Raw genomic sequence first — 23,707 nt, 5'->3', positions numbered from 1 at the left:
ATCACAAACATTTTTGACCTTCATCCACTTACAGTGTCAAGGTCACTCTTTTACATCAAGACTATAACCTGAGAACTATTTGACATTAGGATTTCAATCTTGCAACTTAGAAAGCAGATATTAAGACAAGATGTACTGTACCAAAATCTTTGACCTTGACTCATTTCTTCATTCAAGGTCACTCTTTACATCAAAGTATAGTCAAGACCATAGCCTGAGAACCCTTTGACATTAGGGTTTCAAACTTGCAACATGGAAAGCGGTCATTAAGACAAGATGTACTATACCAACATTTTTGACCTTGACCCATTTCTTCATTCAATGTCATGTTTAAAAAAAAACTTGATGATTTCATAACTAAGATTTGTTTGACATCAAGACTGCAAACTTGTAATATGGAAAGGCAATATTGAGGAGGGGGTGCACATCACCAACATTTTTTTACCTTGACCTACTTACATTGTCAAGGTCACTCTTTTACATCAAAGTATAGTCCAGACCATAACCTGAGAACCCTTTGACATTAGGTTTTCAAACTTACAACGTGGAAGGCAGATTTAAGACAAGATGTACTGTACCAAATTTTGTTACCTTGACCCATTCCTTGGAAAGCAGACATTAAAACGCTTGCATTCATTATTGTTGCCCCGGTTATTAAACAATCAAACTTTGAAGGGGAGACATCTGGGTTTTTTTTTGTTAAAAAACAATACCTACTAGTTGATGCTGCATCTGACCTACTTTCTCCTCATCAGTGACTTGTGAGGTTAGATAGTGTTTCCTCATTGGTGACCGATGAGGTTATATATAGTTTTTCCTCATCAGTAACCAATGAGGTTAGATAGTTTTCCCCCTCATCAGTAACCCATGAGCTTAGATATAGTGTTTCCTCATTGGTGACCGATGAGGTTATATATAGTTTTTCCTCATCAGTAACCCATGAGGTTAGATAGTTTTCCCCCTCATCAGTAACCCGTGAGGTTAGATAGTTTTCCCCCTCATCAGTAACCCATGAGGTTAGATAGTTTTCCCTCATTAGTAACCCGTGAGGTTATATAGTTTTTCCTTATCAGTAACCCGTGAGGTTATATAGTTTTGCAGGGAGTATATTCTTTAGTATTTACAGTACTTTTTTTCATCGCTCATACTACTTTTAACCTGGCAGTGCATGGATGGTACAGCTTATGTATGATATACAAATGAATGACCAGGGCTGTATTCAAGATCATAGTGGCTGAATATATATAGTCAAGTTAAGTGAAGAAATTTTTTCCATGGACCCTAGGGTTAAGTTGGGGCTAAAATCGGGAATGAAATGTTACATATACATGAATATAGGGGGGGGGGGGGGGGGGTCTTATAAAAATTCTTCTCCAGAACAGCAAGGCCATGTTAGTCATTGATCTTCAAGCATCTTCGTGTTGTGTGGATTCAAGTTGGCAAAATCATAAACTCAAGGGCTTAGGCCACAGGGGCTAAGCCCGTTTTGGGCCCGAACTCTATGATACCATAAATATTTAGTTCGGGCCCAAAACGGGCTTAGCCCCTGTAGCTTAGGCTTGGGTTACAATTTGTCATGGGATAAAAGAGGGTAAAAAATCTTCTAATGAAAGACAGCTGGACCAATATGCCTCAGGTGAGTGATGTGGCCCATGGTCCTTTTGAAATATGTGATTCTTTCCTGTTACATTCATCTCATTGATCAAGTTCATTTTGATGAACTCCTTGCATTATAAACTGACACATAATTCTGCACTGTACAAATTTTAAACTGCCCAGCAAGCTTATACCTTGGGTTCATATTAATTAAGGTAGCTCACTACACTAAAGCTTAAACTCTTTATGACACTATGTCACAAGATTGCGATTTAAATGTTTTGTGAAATTATTTGTAGCGACTGATTCGTTTGTCTGACATCGTAGCTCAGTGGTTAAAGCATTGGGCTGTTGAGCCGCAGATCTCGTGTTTAAATCCGCCAGAGTCTCTTGTTCACATGTATTGAAATAATTATTTTGAAAATCATGTTTTTATCCAAATTTGCATATTTTCTGCCTTTTTGGCATATACTTATTATATATCATCATATCTTTTATGATTAAATCAATTCGTACTGATTTGAGAAACTATTTCTGGGTGTAGTGAGCCACCTTATTGGATCTGTATTTTGTTTTGATTTTTTTCAAAAATATTTGTTTTTTATTTCAATAGATTTACCTGATGGATCAATAGCAGGCATTGCTATTGGGGGAGTGTTTGGTTTTGTTCTAGTTTGTGCAGGAATTGTCTTTTTGTGGAGGTACGTGATTTTACAGTATATGCATGATAACTTATTAATAAGTACTAAATCTGCTGATTGGACCATTGTATTATGCAATATGTATCCTTGCATGGTCTTAGTCCACATTAAAGCATGCATATATGAAAAGGTGTAAACATCTCAATTTAAGACATTAAAATTTACACACACACATGAGTGTGCACACATGCACCAACAATATTTTGTTTTGCGCAACGTATATGGTGAAAGTCTTCAGTATTGGTATACCCATGAAAGTTAATGTTCCCTCAAAATTTGCTGATTTCGAAATTCCCAGCAAATTCTTGCGTATTTCTTGTACATAAATTCTCTTAATGCTGGCCACCACTCAAATTTAGACATTTGATTTACCATTAAAAACTTATTTTGTGAAAAGCCGCGCATTTAAATTCCTTTTGCCATGCATGTATGATCCTTGAAAACTTTGGATATACTGTTTGCTTATTTTACAGTCGAATAAAAAACTCTTACTCCCTTGAAGTCAATAAAAGCAGGCTGTCCAGCGGCCCTAAAATTCCTAATTTTTTTCAGTTTTGCTAAAATTCCTTAAAAAATGTAAAATTCAAGGGGAAATCCTAAAAAAGCCCTTATTTTTCATGTCAATTCCTACTTTTTTATCAGTCTTGAAAAATCAAAATGCATTCATACAAAATGTGTGTTATTAACGTAGATTGCAGTTCTTATTCAGATAATGCTGATGCAGTGAAAGGCAGTTGACCTGTGGATCCATGTGTCAAGCTTGTTTATTGGTTGTGACTTTGTGATAAAGAGTTGAGATTTTAGGTTATAGCCAATAATAGCTGAGACCATGGAACACTGGAATACGCCCTTCCTGTACTTACATCTTATTTGTGTGTCATGTGAGTTTCTTTATTGTCAAATTTGACAAGGTAAGTCCTTTTAAATAATTAAAACTTCCGCAATTTGGTTAAAAATTCCTAATTTTAGCCCTAATTTAGCCCTAATTTTTTAAAATTTCACCCCTAAAATTTGCCCTTATTTTTTGTCCAAGGGTGCTGGACAGCCTGTAAAAGATATAAATAGTAATTTTTATAAATAAACTTTTTAGACTGTATGATAGCCTGTTATTTTTATTATCACTCCGCCAGACTTTCCTCATAAACTGTGTTCATAATTCTTAGGATTTCTACATTATAGGGGATGTCTCCACATGAGTGAAAAATTCTGGAGTGAGACGTTAAGCAAGATACAATCAATCAATCAATCGACCTTAAATATGAAATTCTCTAATTTTCAAACTGAAACTTTTTAACTCACCTGAGCCAAAGGCTCAAGTGAGCTTTTCATCAAAATTTGTCCGCTATCTGTCAATGGTGTCGGCGTAAACTTTTCACACTTTCATCTTCTTCAGAACCACAGGGCCAATTTCAACCAAGCTTGGCACAAAACATCCTTGGGTGAAGGACTTTCAGGTTTTTTTTTTCAAATGAAAGGCCATATGCTCCTTACAAAGGGTAGATAATCACAAAAATGCAAAAGTAGATCTAGAGGGGGGTCATTTAAACATCTTCTCAAGAACCATTGGGTCAAAGTTTACATTTGCATGAAAGCTACCTGACATAAATAGTACAAATTCAAGTTTGTAAAAATAATGGCAGAGTGTTAGAATTTTATAGCTTAGATATTCAGAAGAGGATTTTTTTTATCTTCTATTTTCTAGATTTCATAGCCCTTTGGACTAGTGATACATTTAATTAATACTCAGGTGAGCAATAAGGCCGGTTGGCCTCTTGTTTATCTACTCAATCTACGTAATGCATCTTTCTTTGCAGGCAAATGAGAAGAAAATTAGGTCTAGATGATACTTTCCCAATTGAACCAATTCCTATTGCAACCTACACAAATCTGGTTTGTATTTCTTATTAGTTTAAAGTGGTATAATTGTTACACATGTACTTAAGAAATAAATTCATTTAAAAAATACATGAGGGTATGAACTGCAATGCTTCATGTTGACCTACTCCATGAAGTACTAAATTGTCAATGTTCATTGTTCTCACGTACATGTATTTTCAAATTATTATATTTCTACTTTAATTTCTGTTGGAATTCCTGGCCATTGAAATAGACAGACTATATTCATTCATGTATTGTTTACAAGTGCAGGATGTTCATGTAGAAATGGCCATTATAGAAAGATATCAAAGAGGAAAACGTTAGAAATATGAATATATAAAAATAAATGGCACAATGTACATGTAATATTTTCTGTATGGATACAAACCGGAAATAATTAGATTAGGAGTGTATTTCATACATTTTCAACTTGTCTGTCTGTCTGTCCGTCTGTCTGTTAAACTTTTCACATTTTCGACTTCTTCTCCAGAACCACTGGGCCAATTTCAACCAAACATGGCCAAAAGCATCCTTGGGTGAAGGGCTTTCAAGTTTGTTCAAATGAAGAGCCATGTCCCTTTCAAAGGGGAGATAATCACAAAAATGCAAAAATAGGGTGGGGTCATTTAAAAATCTTCTTCTCAAGATCCACTGGGCCAGAAGAGCTGAAATTTACCTGAAAGCTTTCTGACATATTGCAGATTCAAGTTTGTTCAAATCATGGCCGCCGGTGGTAGGGTGGGGCCACAAGGGGGGATCAAAGTTTTACATACAAATATATAGGGAAAAACTTTAAAAATCTTCTCAAGAACCACTAAGCCAGAAAAGCTGAGATTTACATGAAAGCTTCCTGACATAATGCAGATTCAAGTTTGTTCAAATCATGGGCTCCGGGGGTTGGATGGGGCCACAATAGGGGATCAAAATTTTACATACAAATATAGGAAAAAGCTTTAAAAATCTTCTTCTCAAGAACCATTGGGCCAAAGAAGTTGACATTTACATGAAAGCTTTCTGACATAGTGTAAATTCAAGTTTGCAAAGGATAATTTGGGCCATAATAGGGACTAAGGTTTTACATGCAAATATATATGGAAAGTCTTCAGATATGGGCCAAGGTGACTGAGGTGAGCGATGTGGCCCATGGGCCTCTTGTTGAAAGATGTACGCATAAATAAAATCTATTTTAAAATTTTAATAAAAAGTAGATGTAGATATTATTCTCAGAAATTATTTGTAGTGTAAATTAAGTTGCAAGTTTTTGGTATACAAGTACAAATAATTTTCAGAACTGGAAAGTTTAAAGACATCAGATTATTTTTTAAAATCCTGCCATATTGATATTACGTACAGTACAGGTGACTCGAGATGACTCGAACTTCAATCTCGAGAAGTTCTCAGTGTCTCGAAGTGAAATCATGGTCCCTATTTTTCTCCTATATAACAAAGCTAATTTACTATCGATCTCTCGAACGTTCAATCTCTTGAAGTGAAGTTGGGTCCCGTAAAACACATTTCATTGTTTTTCACTCTCGATCTCTCGAAGTGGTGGTAGCGTATGCCCACTGTTATACCCAACTGTGTAATAATTTTGGCTTAGGCCTAACCTGAATTGTTTTGAATGTCGGAGGGGTGATGGGTGTTTACATAGTTGAAACATCGCTGGTGCTTCTTTGTGGAGGTGACACTCTTGAGTATCTAATTGCCTAATTGGTCAGTGTACACCTTGCACTGGGGTTTTGATTCGTGATGATTAAAGTTATATATAATCTGACTATGAATAAAATCTATAATTTGTTTTGACATGACGACGAGAGAATACATTTAATACATAATTTAGAGATATACAGACTGTTAAATTACTTGAGTTTGTTCTTTTTGTGTAAAGTTACTCTAAAACATTGTTTTACTCATTCGTTAGAATTTTCGTTTTGGGTAAAGCGACATAACATTGTGCTCTGTTTAGTTTGCGATAGTAAAGCATCATCAGAACTTGGTTTTGTATGCCTATCTAAGCATGATTAAAGAACAAATAAATACACAAACTTTGAAATGTTTTTATTAATGCAAAATAAGGTTTTTTATTTCGATATCAAAGTACCTGACGAATATGAAGGATAACATGTCAAAACGATATCATATGATCTTGTTGGTAAACATTTCCGGTTATTGTAATATCTGAACCATACCGGCGGACCTTCAATTTCCGAATTTCAATCTCTCGAACTCTCGATTTCTCGAAGTTTTATCATGGTCCCTTGAACTTCGAGTTATCGAGAGTCACCTGTACTTTGTTTAGCTATAAACACTTCTGCCTTGAAGATGTTGTAGGACATATAACAAAACAAAATGGTTTCCATGGGGGGCGGGGGTCAAAGGTATATATGCACCGAACTGAAGCAGTACAAAAATTACTCAAAACGTCTTCTCACCTCATTCAGGTGGCAAATAGACAATAACAAAGAATTCGACTGACAAAACACCAAATATGGCCTAGTCTTAAAAATGATTGATTTTGATATGAAATATTACCATGGATTTGTGCTATTTGTAATCGTTTTCCTTTTCTTCTCATTAACTCTGTGCCTGTAAATAACACCTTTATGCTGCCATGAGGATTCAAATGTGTGGCTTCTAAAATGAAAACTATGTTGATTTTTGTGAGAGAGTTTTTCCTGTGTTTGTTAAACTCACAAGAAGTGACTGCATGGTATCCATTGTACAGGGATGTGAGTTGAGTATTGTGAGAGCATGTGCTGGTAGAAGGAATACATTACTGAGACAATGTTTTGAGTGGGGACTAGTTTTCGGGGGTAGAGGGTGGTATTGAGGGGTTTCAGTGTACAGATTGTGATGTCTGTTTCAGCCCAGTGGGAACCACTTGTACAACCAGTTGACCACACCAGCAGATAGGAGCAGCTCTCCTCTCATCACCCGTGTAAGTTACACTGCACGAGTCTCCTGTTAATGATTGGAATTAGTATTCATTTTCACAGAATTAATCCTTAAATTTTACATTTTCTGAATGACAAGGAATATAGAAATATGAATTCATGTTCTGCCTTTTGCTGACAACTGTACCAAAACAGTGTAATTGGCCGGGTTGTACATTTAGTACATCCAGTTTATAGAATGGTGAATGGCGGATGGGTGTCCCTGTAATAGGGTACCTGTAACTTTGAGATATCAACTCCTCTCACACCTCAAACTTGACATTCCTCAAACTTTGTACAATTCTTATGGACACATTGAAGATGTGCATGTGTCTTTTTGAAAGCGATCAGACATTTTTCATAAAATTTACGTGTAGTTGAACTTTGTCATTTTTTAAGCATATCTTGAATTGACGATACCTATTTTTGTAATCAACTTCTAGCTCTTACAGCATTTATTTGACACATTGAAGATGTGCATACTGTCTTTTTATGCCCCCTTTTGAAAAAGAAGGGTCATATTGTTTTGCAACTGTCGGTCGGTCAGTCTGTCGGTCGGTCTGTAGACCACATGTTGTCGGCTCAATATCTTGAGAACCATTCACTTGATGATAATGATATTTCATATGTGGGTTGGTTATGAGTGGAAGATGACCCCTATTGTTTTTCAGGTCAAAAGGTCATAGGTCAAGGGTCAATCTACTCTGGACATAGGAATGTAATGTCCGCTCAATATCTCGAGAACCTTTTGCTTGAAAGACATCAAGCTTGGCACACTGGTACATCCTAAGGAGTAGATGACCCCTATTGATTTTGAGGTCATATGGTCAAAGGTCAAGGGTCAAACTGGGCATAATATACTGACCATTCAATGTCTAGAGAATCCTTTGCTTGACAGACATCAAACTTGGTACACCAGTACATCTTCAGAAGAAGATGACCCCTAATGATTTTGAGGTCACATGAGTAGAGGTCAAGGGTCAAACTGGACATAGGAATATACTGTCTGTTCAATATCTTGAGAACCCTTTGCTTGACAGACATCAAACTTGGTACACTGGTACATCTTCAGAAGAAGATGATCCCTATTGATTTTGAGGTCACATGTTTAAAGGTCAAGGGTCAACCTGGACATTGGAATATACTGTCTGCTCAATATCTTCAGAACCCTTTGCTTGACAGACATCAAACTTTAAATAGTACACTGGTGTTTATTCAGGAGAAGATGACTCCTATTGATTTTGAGGTCACATGGTCAAAGGTCAAGGGTCAAACTGGACATAGTAATATACTGTCCACTCAATATCTTGATAACCCTTTTACTTGACAGACATCAAACTTAGTACACTGGTACATCTTCAGGAGAGGATGACCCATATTGATTTTGAGGTCAAAAGTCAATAGTTGAACTGGACATAGTAATATATTGTCTCCTATATTTTAAGAATTATTTGCTTGATTGACACGTACCAAACTTGGTACACTGGTACAGCATAAGGAGTAGATGACCCCTATTGAATTTTAGGTCACATGGTCAATTCACTCTTGACATAGGAAGATATTGTCTCCTCAATATTTGGAATTGATGATAATACTATCAATTAAATGAGGTGTGTGTACAACCCTTTTCAATTTTGCACCATGGGAGGCATATGTGTTTTACAAACATCTCTTGTTTTTTAAGTGATCAGTCATTTTTCGAACTATATTTACATGTAGTCGAATCTTTGTCATTTTTAAGCACGGTACCTACTTTAATTGTGTAACAAACTCCTCTATTGTATGTTTTAAAGTAGCTGCATAACTGATCTCTCTGGGAAAAAAATAATCTGTCCCAATATTTTTTCTGAGAGCTACAGTTCTGCAGGTAACTAAACCAGTCCTGTCTCTTGTTTTATTATCTAGGATAAGAAAATTAGTCACTGCAAGCCAGTTCATTACTGGTAAATCCTGAAATAAAGCTGTGGCAGTTAACAGTCAGTGCACAATATTCCTTAAACCAACGTGGTTATCCTATTTATATTATTTACTATGTCAACCTTCATGTAATTCATGAGTTCTTAAATCAAAGGGCATGACGTGTGAGAGTGATGGCAACCATTTTTTCTCAAAATCTCTCTATGGCATAGGAATATGTATTGATGACTAATAAAAACATTTATTTGTACGAAAACAATTAAGAGAAAACTAATAAAACTATGTTAGATATTAAACCGCTTTTAGTGTTCAGAAATATATAAGGAAAGAATTATTGTATTGCAAGGCAATAATTATTCAATAACCAAAATTACACATTCATGTGTCTGCTTTTATGTTAAAAAGTATTTGAAATAATTAAATACTGCATGGTGCTATTACTAAAATATATGATATAAAGCAATTTTCATTGAATTCGCTTTTTGGATAGACAAAATGGCAGCTAATGCCCGTTTAATGATTGTCTCCCCTGAATTGGATTGGAAAGCCTTGTTTTTGAGTGAATGTCAGTGTACAATAGAACAATCAGAGGATAAGCTGATCAGGGAGTGAACTATATTTGTTGTTACAATAGGATGGATGTTTACCTAATGGAGACATAAGACAAAGCAGCCTACACTCCAGCTATGAAACAATCCTCCCTACAGGACAGACAGTGGACCTAGACAAAGAAGTCGACAACGCAGACAAGAACGTGATGTCTGATCCTAAATCCAACGGCATGATCCTGCCAGTGGGAGATGTCCCACGGCAGATCAGTAAGGACAGTGGGCGGGGCAGCCTCTCCCCTACCTCAACACATGGGCAACCCATTATAGACAATCTGGAGAAAGAACAGGCTTTGAAAGAAATGTTAAAAGGTGGAATTTTTCCACCCGGATATTCTAAGGCAACTATAGTGGCCAACCATTGTCTTCAAGGTAATGTTATTTTCAATTTACATTGTGCTGAAACGTACATGCACCTTCTTCAATTGCCATATTTTTCTGTTCATTACTTTGATTTCATTGCATGGGACTTGCTACAAAGCATTTTGATGGTGGCATAATAAGTAAGAAATAGACCATCTTGTGTGACCAGAACACAGAGATGATATGATAAGAATTAAAGAAATCTGATGTACAATTTTTTTTTTATATTTGTTCAGAATAATGAATATCATCAGTTATAAGTACTCCAAATTATAATGTATAGACAGTTGTGTTTGTCTGATGGTAGGCCATGTTTATACAATTTTGTTATCATTTTGCCAATTCAAATTTTTATTTAATATAATAATTATCGGTAGTTTACTTCATACATGTATATACTAAACTGTTGCTGAGAAGAATTTATTTGAAGACAAAGAGAATCGAAATGTTTTTATCCTGCAATATAAATAGTGTGGGGAAACAGAAAAATGTGTCAATCATGCAACATTTAATTTGTAGGCGTTGAGAATTATTCGTATAACTCTGATGAGAGTTGTTTCCCAATGGATTCTGGAGGATCCTCCAAAAATGTTATGAGCTTGTCTTCTTCGTCGAACAGTGTCTTCCAGAGAACTGATTATGTAAGAATGGAGGATTGCTTACAAGGTATATCTCAGTTAATCATAATGAAGGCATAATACCCCAAGGAAATATTTAATTCAATCAAGTCTCCCAAACAAAGTATGGAAACTTATTGTTTTTGCTCAGTTTTTCCTAGTTCTTTTTCTCCATCTTTCTCACAGCTAAATTTGTCTAGAGCAGATCTCAGAAATAGTCATAGGTGCAAGTTCATAATAATTTATGGTATGGTAAGCTTATATTCCTTGAGGATCCTAAGCATTCAAGTTCTGCAATATATGATACGGAAAGATAAGGAGATTTGTTATGATTATATTTTGGGTATCAGAAGGGTTGGGTTTCCAAAGTTTTGTACTCCGCTTTTAGTGAAAAGCACGGGACATTATTTTTTGGTCTGTCTGTCCATTGTTCTGTCTGTGACACCTTCCATTCCAGACTATACATGTATCTCAGAAAGTCCTTCAGCTTTTGCAATAAAATTTCATACAATAACTCTTTAAGGCTTGAAGGAAACCCTTATTGATTTTGAGGTCAGAAGTCCAAGGTCAGAAATTGATATATTACATAAAGTAATTTGCAGATGATAACTTTTGGGGTTTTTTAAGCTTGTATAATGACACCCAATGTGATGAATCTGTTTAACATAAGAAAGATGTCTATTGATTTTTAGATCAAAAAGTTAACTGTAAAATCCTCCTTACTACTGGTAACATAATTGTTTATTTGTAAGAGCAAGGGTTAAGGGTAGTTTAAAATGGCAAATAAAACTGAACTTGAAATTTTCAAAATGGCCACCAAAAATGCATTAAATGTTCGTTTTCCAATCTTGATAAAATTTGTAATTTAGGGGTGCATGGTTTACGATGCATTTAAAAATAGCAAATTTAAATGTTTAGGATAACATATAAAAAAAAAAAAACTTAAAAATGCAGATTCTGAAATGTTCTAAATGGCCACCAAAAATGTGTTAATTTTACAATATTGTCCGATCTCACTAGAATTTGGTGTTTAGGAGTAATAAGTTAAGGATGACATGAAATGTACAGTTTCAAAATGGCTATGGAAACATGTCAATTTTCAATGATGTTCAATCTCAACAAAATTTGATAGGTACAGAGGTATAGTTTAGGATGACGAATAAAATAGTGAACTGAAAATTTTGAAAATGGCCATAAAAATGCTTGAACTTTTCAAAGTTGTCTATAATCTCAACAAAATTTGGTATGTAATGGTAGTTTAGGATGTAGAACTTAAAATTTTGAAAATGGCTGCCATTTTCAAATAGCCATCAAAGCTACTCAATTATTTGTATAAAACTTTAATATAATGGGGAATCCGTGCCCAAATTTTTTCAGGGGTTTTTGAAAATGCTTTCAAAAGAATTTCCAGGAATTTATATATCCTAAAGGATACACTTAAATTGATTAAAATCCATGTAGGAAAATGTCTCATTTTTTGAAGCTTTAAGAGGGGCACAATTTTTATAATAGGTGTTTGAAGCTTATAATTTCTAGTTGATTTGTATGTATGTTTTGTAGAATGTAACTTATCTTTATTAATTAATAGCACACTGATTGTTTCTTTTTCGTTATGTATATTACAGTTATGATGAAGGTTTCCTTTCATTTTAAGGGATCCCGGAGGAATTAACTTTCAGGGTTTTGCAAGAGGAGTGCAAGTCTTAAAAACAATATGAAGTTTGTTTATGTTGTAGAAAGTGAACTTCGAGCAATTTTCTTGTTTGGGAGACTTCCATAACAGCATTTTGTTACTAGTATTAATTGCTCTAGAAAAGTTTGATCACTATTAAGAATTCTAGAATCTTGTAGTTAGAGGCAGATGATCCAGAGGGGCAGTCCAGTTGATTCTAAAATGGTATCAAAAGCATATATGTTATTTCATCAACCCATTCATGTCCTACAATGTAGACACAATGTTCTGTGCTTATACACATATATCCCCAGGTCTGTGTCTAAATCAAACCTTTCAAATCATGCACAATCGATGAGAATAATTGCTAAATTTTATAGCTGCTTTCACAACAGGATTAAATTTATGTATTGCAGTGCACTATCCATTATTCGCAATAAATATTTTTATCACATATTTATTCCTTTATCCAGTGTATATCACTCATAGGATAAATTATTTGTATCCCTAAGTAGGTGTGCATAGGAACTGAATCAGGGTGACAGAATTACTCAAAAATTGTAAAAATTCATGGAATTCTTCAAAATTTGAAAACATTGAATTTATATGTGAAGTCATTAGTTACGATCGAAGGAACAGACCTATCATTTTCATTATCTAGCCTAGTTATTGTCTCAACAAAGTGAAACAGCCTGCAGCTCAGCATTGCATACACTCCCTGATCACGTTTTGTATCAATCGTAAAATATTCTCAATGATCAAGGAAACAAAAATACATTGAAAGAAAAAAAAACCACAAATCGTTTTTCTTAAATTCTGAATGAAAACCATTTTATTGCCCCCCCCCCCCCCCCCCCCATAACTGATCATGTCTTAGTGTGTAAATCTTTCTGAGTATTAGAAAACTCAATAGTTCACATTAGGAAGAAAACACACTAAGGTCTTTCTCACATATTTACCCCTTTCTCTAATGGATATCAACTTTCCAACTCAACTGCACACAAAATGATTTCATCACTTTTTAGCTTACGGCTCAAGTGAGCTTTTCTGATCAAAATTTGCCCGTTGTCTGTCAGCATCGTCGGCGTCGTTGTAAACTTTCCACATTTTCATCTTCTTCTCCAGAACCATTATGTCAATTTCAACCAAACTTGGCCAAAAGGATCCTTGGGTGAAGGGCTTTCAAGTTTGTTCAAATGAAGGGCCATGCCCCCTTCAAAGGGGAGATAATCACAAAAATGCAAAAACAGGGTTGGTTCATTTAAAAATCTTCTTCTCAAGGTCCATTGGGCCAGAGGAGCTGACATTTACATGGAAGCTTCCTGACATAGTGCAGATTTAAGTTTGTTCAAATCATGGCCCCCAGAAGTAGGTTAGGGCCACAACAGGGGATCAAAGTTTTACATAGAATTATATAGGGAAAATCTTTAAAAATCTTCTTGTTAAGAACCAATGAGCCAGAAGAGCTGAGATTTACCTGAAAGCTTCCTGACATAGAGCAGATTCAAGTTTGTTCAAAACATGGCCCCCAAGGGTAGGTTGGAACCACAATAGGGGATCAAAGTTTTACATAGAAATATAGAGGAAAATTCTTCTTATCAAGAACCATTGGACCAAAGAATTTTACATTTAATGCATAAAAGCTTTCTGACATAGTGCAAATTCAAGTTTGTAAAAAGCATGGCCTCCAGGGGTAGTTTGGGGCCACAATACGGACTAAGGTTTTACATGCAAATATATATGGAAAGTCTTCAGATATGGGCCAAGGTGACTGAGGTGAGCGATGTGGCCCATGGGCCTCTTGTTTAAAATATAAGAAACACAAGCACATCTAACAATGAAAGCTCCATGTCACAAAAGTCATAGATATTTTGTGAATGATGATATACATGGTGGAAATTACATTTGTCAACATTGAACATCCAAGTAAAGACCGCACATCATCTATGACACAGATTCAGATGACTGACATATTCATGAATAATCACACAATTTCAAAGTAAAAGGTTCTAAAATGTAAATGCTTTTCTCATTTAAAAATGATCTTTTATGAATTAAACATTGTGACAGTCAATATCCATTTTTATTTGTATTTCCCAACAAACTATTTGTAGCGCGGCATAATGTTAACGTTACGGATGTAGTTTGGGTTGAGGTAAACAAAACAGAATACTGGATCAGTATTATAGAAAGGTCTGCTAGGATAAAATATGTGATAAAAAGAATCTCCCATGGTTTGTGGCTGGATATGATCATTATCCAACTCGTTGTGTGTTTTCTATCCCCAAGCCTTGGCTCGGGGATAGAAAACACATAAGTTGGATAATAATCATATCCAGCCACAAATCATGGGAGATCCTACAATTGTATTATATTTTAATTTTAACATGTCATATATTTTAATAAATGTACATGCATTAAAATTTGTATCATTTCACTAAGATGATATATGAATAGTCTTGGGAAAAACAGTTTATTAAATTGAAACTAGACATCATTTGATTTATTGTGTTGTACATAATTTACATGAGAATGGCAAATTCCGATGTTGATGTCAACAAACTAACACTAGACCCAAGTTCAGCATAATTCTTTTGAATCTATGCAATGATCATTAACCATTGGAGTAAATGTAAACACTATATATTAAACACTATATTGTAGCCAACAAAAGTGACAAGAATCTCAACAATCCAGCTGAGGACTCTAAAGGAATATCGGATATAAAGGAGCCTGAGCAAAGTGACACTGATAAACTAGAAAATGAAAGAGAGGAGGTCGTTCAAACATCAGCTTATGTGTTTTACCAACCTAACAATACGCATACCACAGATGGGCACCAGTCTATCAATAATGGGAACCAGTGTAGTAACATACCAATATTAGCAATTAGTCTCTCTAACAATATACAAACATCTAAGCTTGCTGCAGATCAGCCTGTTGATACTCAAACACCTAAGCTTGCTGCAGATCAGCCTGTTGGTACACAAACAACTACTGATTACATGCTTCTCAGTGAACTACATAAAAATGTGTGTCAGCCTGACAGTAAGAATTTGACTACTAACAATACTGTAAATGAATACAGAAGAAATTCTGGTTATGGTCATGATCAGCTAATGGACTACATTCCCAACGATACAAATTTTTCAGAACTTATGGATGGTTACGTACCTAATGGTGCAATGGATCAGTCCGTCATGGGTGATGGTCCAAATAGTAAAGATGACGAAAGATTAAGCATGAATAATTCAGAAAGTGCACAATCTGACCTTCAGGAATGTTCTAGGGTGAAACAGAGTGACAATGGTCCCTCACATTTCTCCTCACAGGACGCTAAAGCTCTCTCAAGTGGCAAAATTGATGATTCAAATTATGACACCAGCGACGTTGCATCGACCGGTAACCAGGAGGCCAGACCACAATCACCGACATTGTCATCAGGACGCCTATCTAATGTCTCCTCCACAGAAGACTGTTCGAGCGGAGACGTGGATGTTCACTGTGATAGCTCTTATATTTCTGTTAGTACATTACTCCAGGCGTAAATTAGAAATTTTACCTGGTTTAGTGGAAAGGGTCCTGCAATGAGTATTAGGAATATTCAGTCACAAATACATGGCAGCTTAAATTACTTCCTGTTTATTACGATCACATGCAGCGGGTTTTTAAATGAGATGGGACTTGCTACAAACAATCCAAACTTATTTCTTTACAAAATGTGAATAAATATGTAAAACCTAACAGTAGCAACATTACAGACTGAATTCAGTCAAGCTGATCAAATTATCAGTATTTACTGGGTATTTGTTTTCAGAGCTTTCACTATAGAGACACTCTGTAATTAATTGAACTCTTTTCAAAGATTAAAAATTGTTCTAGGTGCATCTTGTTAGTAAATAAGTTTCAGTTAATACTCTCTAGTTAGGAAACTTTCAAACATGCTTGAAATTTGTCAAAGACTGTAAAAATGTATGAATTGGAACTCTTCAAAAGGAGGTAGAAAAATTTGTTTGCAGCAAGTATCTTTAAGATGATGTATCTGTTGATATTAGTGCATCTTTAGAAATATTGGACTTAAAACCTCAGAGTGTTTTTTATGACATTATTTTTATTAGGGATGGGTCGATCAACATCTAGGGAAATGAAATTATTTTTACGAGTAAGAAATTTTTCTTTGATATCTCACAAGTTCTGAAGCATGCAAAAATATCAATGCTGAAATAAATGATAGGTTAAGTTGTATGTATTTCAAACCTATATGGTTTATTATTAATTTGATATGCTGGTGTGGAAGTTAGCTGTCATGCAGAGATGCATGGAAAATGATTTTGAAGTACACGTGTCTTATGAATCTGAATTGAAGAACAAAATGAATATTATGTATAGTATCTTATTGTGTGTATATAATCATTCATCATTTTATGAGGCAGTCAGGGATTTGAAAAAGCCAGGGCGCCATTTTATTTTTTGCTCCTTTTTGATTTTCATTGTTTTATGATAGAAAGTTTTGATATCTACGATATAATCATATTTTGACAGACCTCCATTGACCACCATAATTAATTTGTTTTTGCTACATTTTTGATTATATGAACATGTGCCATGCAGTGAAGTGTGTGTAGCTGCTATATTGTGCAATGTAACTGGTTTAATGGTTATATATTTACGAATGTTTAATTAGATGATATGCAATAATTTTTACTTACTATTAGGATTTATAATTTGAATATGTATATCATTTTTAGCTCACCTGATCACATTCGTCTGTCCATTCTCCTTCCACAAACTTTTAACATTTTCATCTTCCTCTCCAGAAACACAGGACCAATTTCAACTAAACTTGCCATAAAGCACTCATGGGTAAAAGGATTTAGAATTGTTCAAATTAGAGGTTTCACCCTTTTCAAAGGGGAGGTAATTAAGAAATAGTGAAAATATGGTGGAACCCACAAGTATAGAGTGGGGCTGCAATAGAGAAATAGTTTTACATGGGTATGTTTAGGAAATATCTATAAAAATCTTCTCAAGACCAGCAAGGCTGTGATTGGTCATATTGATATACAAGCATCATCAGGTAGTGTAGATTTAAATTTGTTCAAATCATGGCCCCCGGGGGGCACAGTAAACCATGTCAATATGCAAACATTTTCAAGTTGTGTTAATTCCTTCAAAGAAATATTTCATGGACCCTCCTGCGGTTAGTTTAGGGCTAACATTGGGGATCAAATATTACATAAAATACATGAATATAGAGGTGAAAATTATTTTAAAAAATATTCTTCTGAACAGCAATGTCATGGTAGTCATTCAGTGTATTTATATTGAAGCGCATCCGCATGTTTTTAACTTTGGTAAAATCTTAACCCTATGGGGGCTGTGTTGGGGTCATAATATGGCATCAATATTTGTTGTGGGATTAAAGAGAGTAAAAATCTTGTGAAGAGGAACAGCTGAGGGCCAACTTGATTCAGACAAGTGTTGTGGCCCATGGGCTTCTTGTGTAATTACAATGTTCACTTCATAACACGGAAGTCGTAAGTTAGAGTACCACTTGTATCTTGACCACATCAATATGTAAAAATGAGTAGTAATTGCTATTCACCAAATGCTCAGATTTTAGAAGTGAGAGTCGCAGGCCTTTCTGATGAGACTTTAAAAACTTAGGTCCTGTGTTGTGGCAGGCATTAGTACATGTACGATAAAGAATCCCCACTGCTACGGCCCTGAAGGCCATGCATAGGTCTGAATTTATGATAAAGAATCCCCACTGCTACGGCCCTGAAGGCCATGCATAGGTCTGAATTTATGATAAAGAATCCCCACTGCTACGGCCCTGAAGGCCATGCATAGGTCTGAATTTATGATAAAGAATCCCCACTGCTACGGCCCTGAAGGCCATGCATAGGTCTGAATTTATGATAAAGAATCCCCACTGCTACGGCCCTGAAGGCCATGCATAGGTCTGAATTTATGATAAAGAATCCCCACTGCTACGGCCCTGAAGGCCATGCATAGGTCTGAATTTATGATAAAGAATCCCCACTGCTACGGCCCTGAAGGCCATGCATAGGTCTGAATTTATGATAAAGAATCCCCACTGCTACGGCCCTGAAGGCCATGCATAGGTCTGAATTTATGATGAAGAATCCCCACTGCTACGGCCCTGAAGGCCATGCATAGGTCTGAATTTATGATAAAGAATCCCCACTGCTACGGCCCTGAAGGCCATGCATAGGTCTGAATTTATGGCACTTCACCTATAACTGATGACAATATGAAAAAAAAGTTTTTGAAGGGATGTTAAAAAGAAATAAAAAAGTAGCTTTTAATTGATTGGATTTTACATGTATGTATCTGTAAATTTACTCTTCAACTGTTGTTGACATTGGAAGTTTGATTAGTATTGGCCAAACATTTATTTTTGAAGATGTAATTGTGGCAGATTGTTTCTGTTAAAGACTGATTATGATGTTTGAAATAGCAGGAAAATAATGGATTCTGAAGTATAATGAATGGCGTTTAAATGAGTGCACGTTATTTGATTTATTATTTTTATTTGAAGAAAAAGTGATGAGTTTAAAATCAGCATGTATTGTTTTAAAAGAAAACAATGAGATTGAAATAACAAAATGTTGAAAAACGTTTGCACACTAAAGTATAAGACCAGTGTAGCTATTGATTTATAATGGAATATCTTAAATGATAAATGATTTAAGTGACAGTATTGAAGCATGGCAGTCTTCACAAATTTCAATTTTATACCCTCAATTGCTCAGTTTATCTTATTTATCATGCTTTAGGATTTGCCAAAACACTTTTGCTAAAAAATTTACTGTTTTAAAAAAAAGATATCTTTAGGATTTGCATACTTTGTATTACGATGATATTTTTCTGGAGCTAGTCTAACAAGTTTTCCTATACTTAAGAGTATTCATATTATCAGTTACTGATTTTGTTTTTATAGTGTATGTATTTATATCTGTTACACATTTTGGAGTCTCTATTATAGATATGCTAGTTTTTTTTAAAATTAAGTTCAAGAAGGTTTTACTTTTTCTTTATACCTTGCATTATCGAGTGCTTACTATATTTTTGCTTCATTACACTGCAGAGAACAGAACAGGAAGTATTATAATACTTTTAGTATTGTCCCACGTACATGTAACAAGTTATGATTTTCTTAAGTCCCAGGAACAATAATCTTTCAAAACATGAGTTCTCGACCATCTAGTGAAGAGCTTCAGTGTAGCATCCTTGTTTTTGTCCTGTCTGTCATTTTGTAATTCTGTCTGAAACTTTAACCTTGCTAATAACTTTTGAACAGTAAGAGATAGAGCTTTGATATTGCACATGAGTATTCCTTGTGACAAGACCTTTCCGTGGGTACCAACATCTTTGACCCCATGACCTTGACCTTGGAGTTTGACCTACTTTTTGAAAACTTTAACCTTGCTAATAACTTTTGAACAGTATGAGATAGAGCTTTGATATTTCACATGAGTATTCCTTGTGACAAGACCTTTCCGTGGGTACCAACATTTTTTACCCCTTCACCTTGGAGTTTGACCTACTTTTTGAAAACTTTAACCTTGCTAATAACTTTTGAACAGTATGAGATAGACCTTTGATATTGCACATGAGTATTCCTTGTGACAAGACCTTTCCGTGGGTACCAACATTTTTTACCCCTTCACCTTGGAGTTTGACCTACTTTTTGAAAACTTTAAGCTTGCTAATAACTTTTGAACAGTAAGAGATAGAGCTTTGATATTTCACATGAGTATTCCTTGTTACAAGATCTTTCCGTTGGTATTGAACCTTTTGACCTTGGCATTTGACCTACTTGAAATTTTTTTTTGTTTACATTGGTCATCACTTCTAAATGGTAAATATTAGAGCTTTCATATTGTTCATGAAGATTTCTTTTGACAAGATCTTTCTACTGGTACCAAGATATTTGCCCTTGTGACCTTGGCCATCTTCGGAATTGGCCATTATCGCGGGAATTTGTATTTCACAAACACATCTTGTTGTTTTCATTTTCTGGTGACATAAAACTAGTTTTTCAGTTTCAATTTCAGAATATTTTGTACATATCCTCCACTTTTCATTCATAATAGTTGTCTCTGTTCTGTTTTCCATTGCATGATCTTCATATTACTAATATTTTATAATTGTAGTTTAGATATTAATATGTTTTAATCACTGCAGTATTGCATAGTTTATACAGTTGTAACGTTAGTTATTGCAATTTAAATGCTTTTTATTTTATTTTATCTCACTTTTTTTTAAATTATGATTTGTATCTACTTGAAATCCACGTGTATGTATCTGTTTTTGTTCAGCAGTTCAAATAAATCATGGAAACATATTGACTGGAACTTTTATTTGGGCACCTGTCAAACACTGCTTATATATACGAATTTTTAAACAATTGTAAATATATACGTTTGATGTGTCATTTTAAACTATGTTAATTTTCTTCATCACAGCAGAATTAATGAACTTTCAAATGAATTGATTCATCTTCAGGAAGTCAAAGGTTCAGGCATTTTGTTTTTCATATGGATGTATACAATCATAATGATACGTTAACATTTAAACGTTTAGGTTCTAGTTCAGAGCTAACTAGATAAAATGGGGTGATATATTTGGACTAGTAAAATCATCTTCTTGCCTTACATGTAAGTGCATTGTGACATGATATTTGTATGGCACAGGCACTCGACGTTTTAAATATCTATAATAATAAAAAAAAAATTGTCTTCCTGTAAACATAATATTATGTTTACAGGAAGACAATTTTTTTTTATTATAGATATTTAAAACGTCGAGTGCCTGTGTTGTATGGTTATGAAGAATGTGGAATTCGTGCCCCAGGATTTACTGTAAATTCCTATATTTACACGAGGAATTATCGCGTAATCTCGCGAAATGAAAATACTCACTTTATAATCTTTCTGTTAAAATACACATAAAAGCTCTCGATTAACAGACTACACACGAATTCATATTCACACGACTTGAAGTCTGATTCATTTTTCCATTTTAAGTACTCACGTAAAATACGGAATTTACAGTAGTAACTGGGGTTACAGGGAGCGGCAATCTGAAAATACAGCACAGAATTATTTTTTTTTTAAATTTCTCTTGCTCTTGGACATTGGAAAACGGAATCTGGAAAGCTTAGAACAATTTATTTATTTGATAAAATCAGAATATTCGGATAACCATTTACGCCCATGGACCTCTTTTTAGATTCCTATATACATATATTCCTCTTTAAAACTAAAACCTAATTACAGTATCGCCCTATCTCCAGGTATAAGGGAGTTGTCATGTAGGTTTGGCTTTCCTGACTCTGTGGTTTGCTAGATTCAAGTAACTTAATTAAATTAAGTCCCTTGCATGGCTTCTTGCTATCCGTACCGAAAACTAAACTATCGTGGTTCCTGCCCTTTTGGGGCCTAAGTAATATGGCTAAAACGTCTAACTACAACCTTCTCTACTCCTAGGCTTTTAGAAAACTGGACACATAGTTATACTGAGCGTGAATGCCTCTATAAAAATTATTAAAATAGATCCTAAGTTATAGGCTGGGCTATGTTGATCTGACATATAAAGAAAGTGCATTTAATAGTTAAAAGATATGCACTGTGTTTCTGAACGTGTAGGAAACAAACTAGTCATGTTGAACATAGAAACCTCTATCAAAGTTAAGAAATTCATAACACCCGGGTTCAGAATCCGGGATGAAACTATATGGATTTTGTGGTAAAAGTGCATGAAATGCTGTTCTTGAGTACTGTAATTGTAATGGATTCAAATCACAAAACTTTTCGCAAACCAATAACATCAAAATCTATGACTTTTCAACGCTATACAAGACGATAAATTAAAGACTAGACTTTTTGACATCATAGACATTTGCTTCTTCAACAATAATGGTAAACCTAGTAATCAGTCATCCAAAAACATACTCTGATTCCACGCACATGTACTCTGAAGTTGAAATAAAAAATATGCTAGAGTTCCTCATTGACAATATCTTCGTGGTCTTTAGTGATCAGATCTTCCAACAGTCTGTTGGAATTCCCATGGACACGAATTGTGCTTCTTTGTTAGCTGACCTGTTTCTATATTCATATGAAGCAAAATTTATTCAAAAACTTCTACGTGAGAGGAAAACATATCTTGCTGTGGCCTTCAATTCGACTTTTAGATATATCGACGACGTTTTATCTATTAACGATAATTACTTTCATTCATATGTCGATTCGATATATACCCGTGAGCTCAAAATGAAAGACACCACAGAATTGTCCACTTCATACTTAGATATTTGATTGAAAATGGACATTAACGGCAAACTGACAATTCAACTGTATGACAAACGGGATGACTTCAGCTTCTCCATCGTCAACTTCCCATATTCATGTAGCAATATCCCATTATCACCTGCATATGGTGTTTGTATCTCTCAGCTGATTCGATACGGAAGAGCTTGTTCTGCGCATAGTCAGTTTTTAAATCGAGGCAAGCTACTGGCAAGTACAGGGGTTTCAACAACCTCGATTAAAGTCAGCATTTTGCAAATTCGATGGACGTTATAACGATCTTGTTCGTCAATATAACTGATCATTGGGTCAAATGCTGTCTGACGTGTTTCATACCGATTGTTAGGCCGTTCTTGGCACACTGATTTGACTACGGATAACTCCGTTTACCTGATCAGAATATAGGTGTAACCGGTCGACATGGGATGCTTACTCCTCCTAGGCACCTGATCCTACCTCTGGTGTGTCCAGGGGTCCGTGTTTGCCCTACTACTATTTTGTATTGCTTGAAGGAGTTATGAGATTGGTCACTATACATTATCTTCACCTTTCATGATAAGGATGTTGTTTGATGGGTATAGCGTTACTCACTATAACATCATGACATGTCTATTTTTGAACATCTAGAAAGACGGAAGGATGTTGAACTTGTTCTTTCTAGTGAATATTTGTTATGTCCAAGCTTGCTATCACGACTGGCGAGTTTTTCAAACGGACAATGTGATTGAAGTTTTTTTTGTACTATTCTCTACGCTAACATTTTCAGTATAATCAGTATAAGTCTTTTTACTAAGGTATTTTTTCCACTAACGTTTTCAGTACAATCTTGAAATATCTTGCTTGTTAGAGTGGAAACTGATTGTTCAAGATTTCGGTTACCTCTACGTCATTTCACCCATATAGAGACGTCACTATTGCCGTCGACGGTCTGCAAAATTTAGGCCTGTTCTCGGCGATTAGGGAGGGATCTTTATTGTGCCACACCTGCTGTGACACGGGACCTCGGATTTTGCAGTCTAATCCGAAGGACCGTCCCATTTAGTCGCCTCTTACGACAAGCAAGGGGGCCCCACTGGAACTGA

General features: G+C 35.2%; 1 protein-coding gene across 7 annotated transcripts in view; it reads left to right on the top strand.

Moving 5' to 3' along the window:
- Window positions 1–20,659, top strand: part of LOC125669229 (uncharacterized) — a 93,635-nt gene extending 72,976 nt beyond the window's left edge. For 5 of the 7 annotated variants that reach the window (XM_056164237.1, XM_056164241.1, XM_056164238.1 and 2 more), the window contains exons 14-19: window positions 2,210–2,297; window positions 4,112–4,187; window positions 7,042–7,113; window positions 9,660–10,005; window positions 10,516–10,662; window positions 14,950–20,659. In XM_056164237.1, coding sequence (XP_056020212.1) covers window positions 2,210–2,297; window positions 4,112–4,187; window positions 7,042–7,113; window positions 9,660–10,005; window positions 10,516–10,662; window positions 14,950–15,833 — 1,613 coding nt within the window. In that variant the 3' untranslated portion in view covers window positions 15,834–20,659. The remainder of the gene's footprint in view (window positions 1–2,209; window positions 2,298–4,111; window positions 4,188–7,041; window positions 7,114–9,659; window positions 10,006–10,515; window positions 10,663–14,949) is intronic. The other 2 variants (XR_008802743.1, XM_056164243.1) reach the window with 2 other exon arrangements.
- Window positions 20,660–23,707: the final 3,048 nt, after the last annotated feature.

This window comes from Ostrea edulis, chromosome 4 (genome assembly GCF_947568905.1).
Source record: "Ostrea edulis chromosome 4, xbOstEdul1.1, whole genome shotgun sequence".
NCBI classification, from domain to species: Eukaryota; Metazoa; Mollusca; class Bivalvia; order Ostreida; family Ostreidae; genus Ostrea; species Ostrea edulis.
This window is presented reverse-complemented; position numbering and strand designations above follow the sequence as displayed.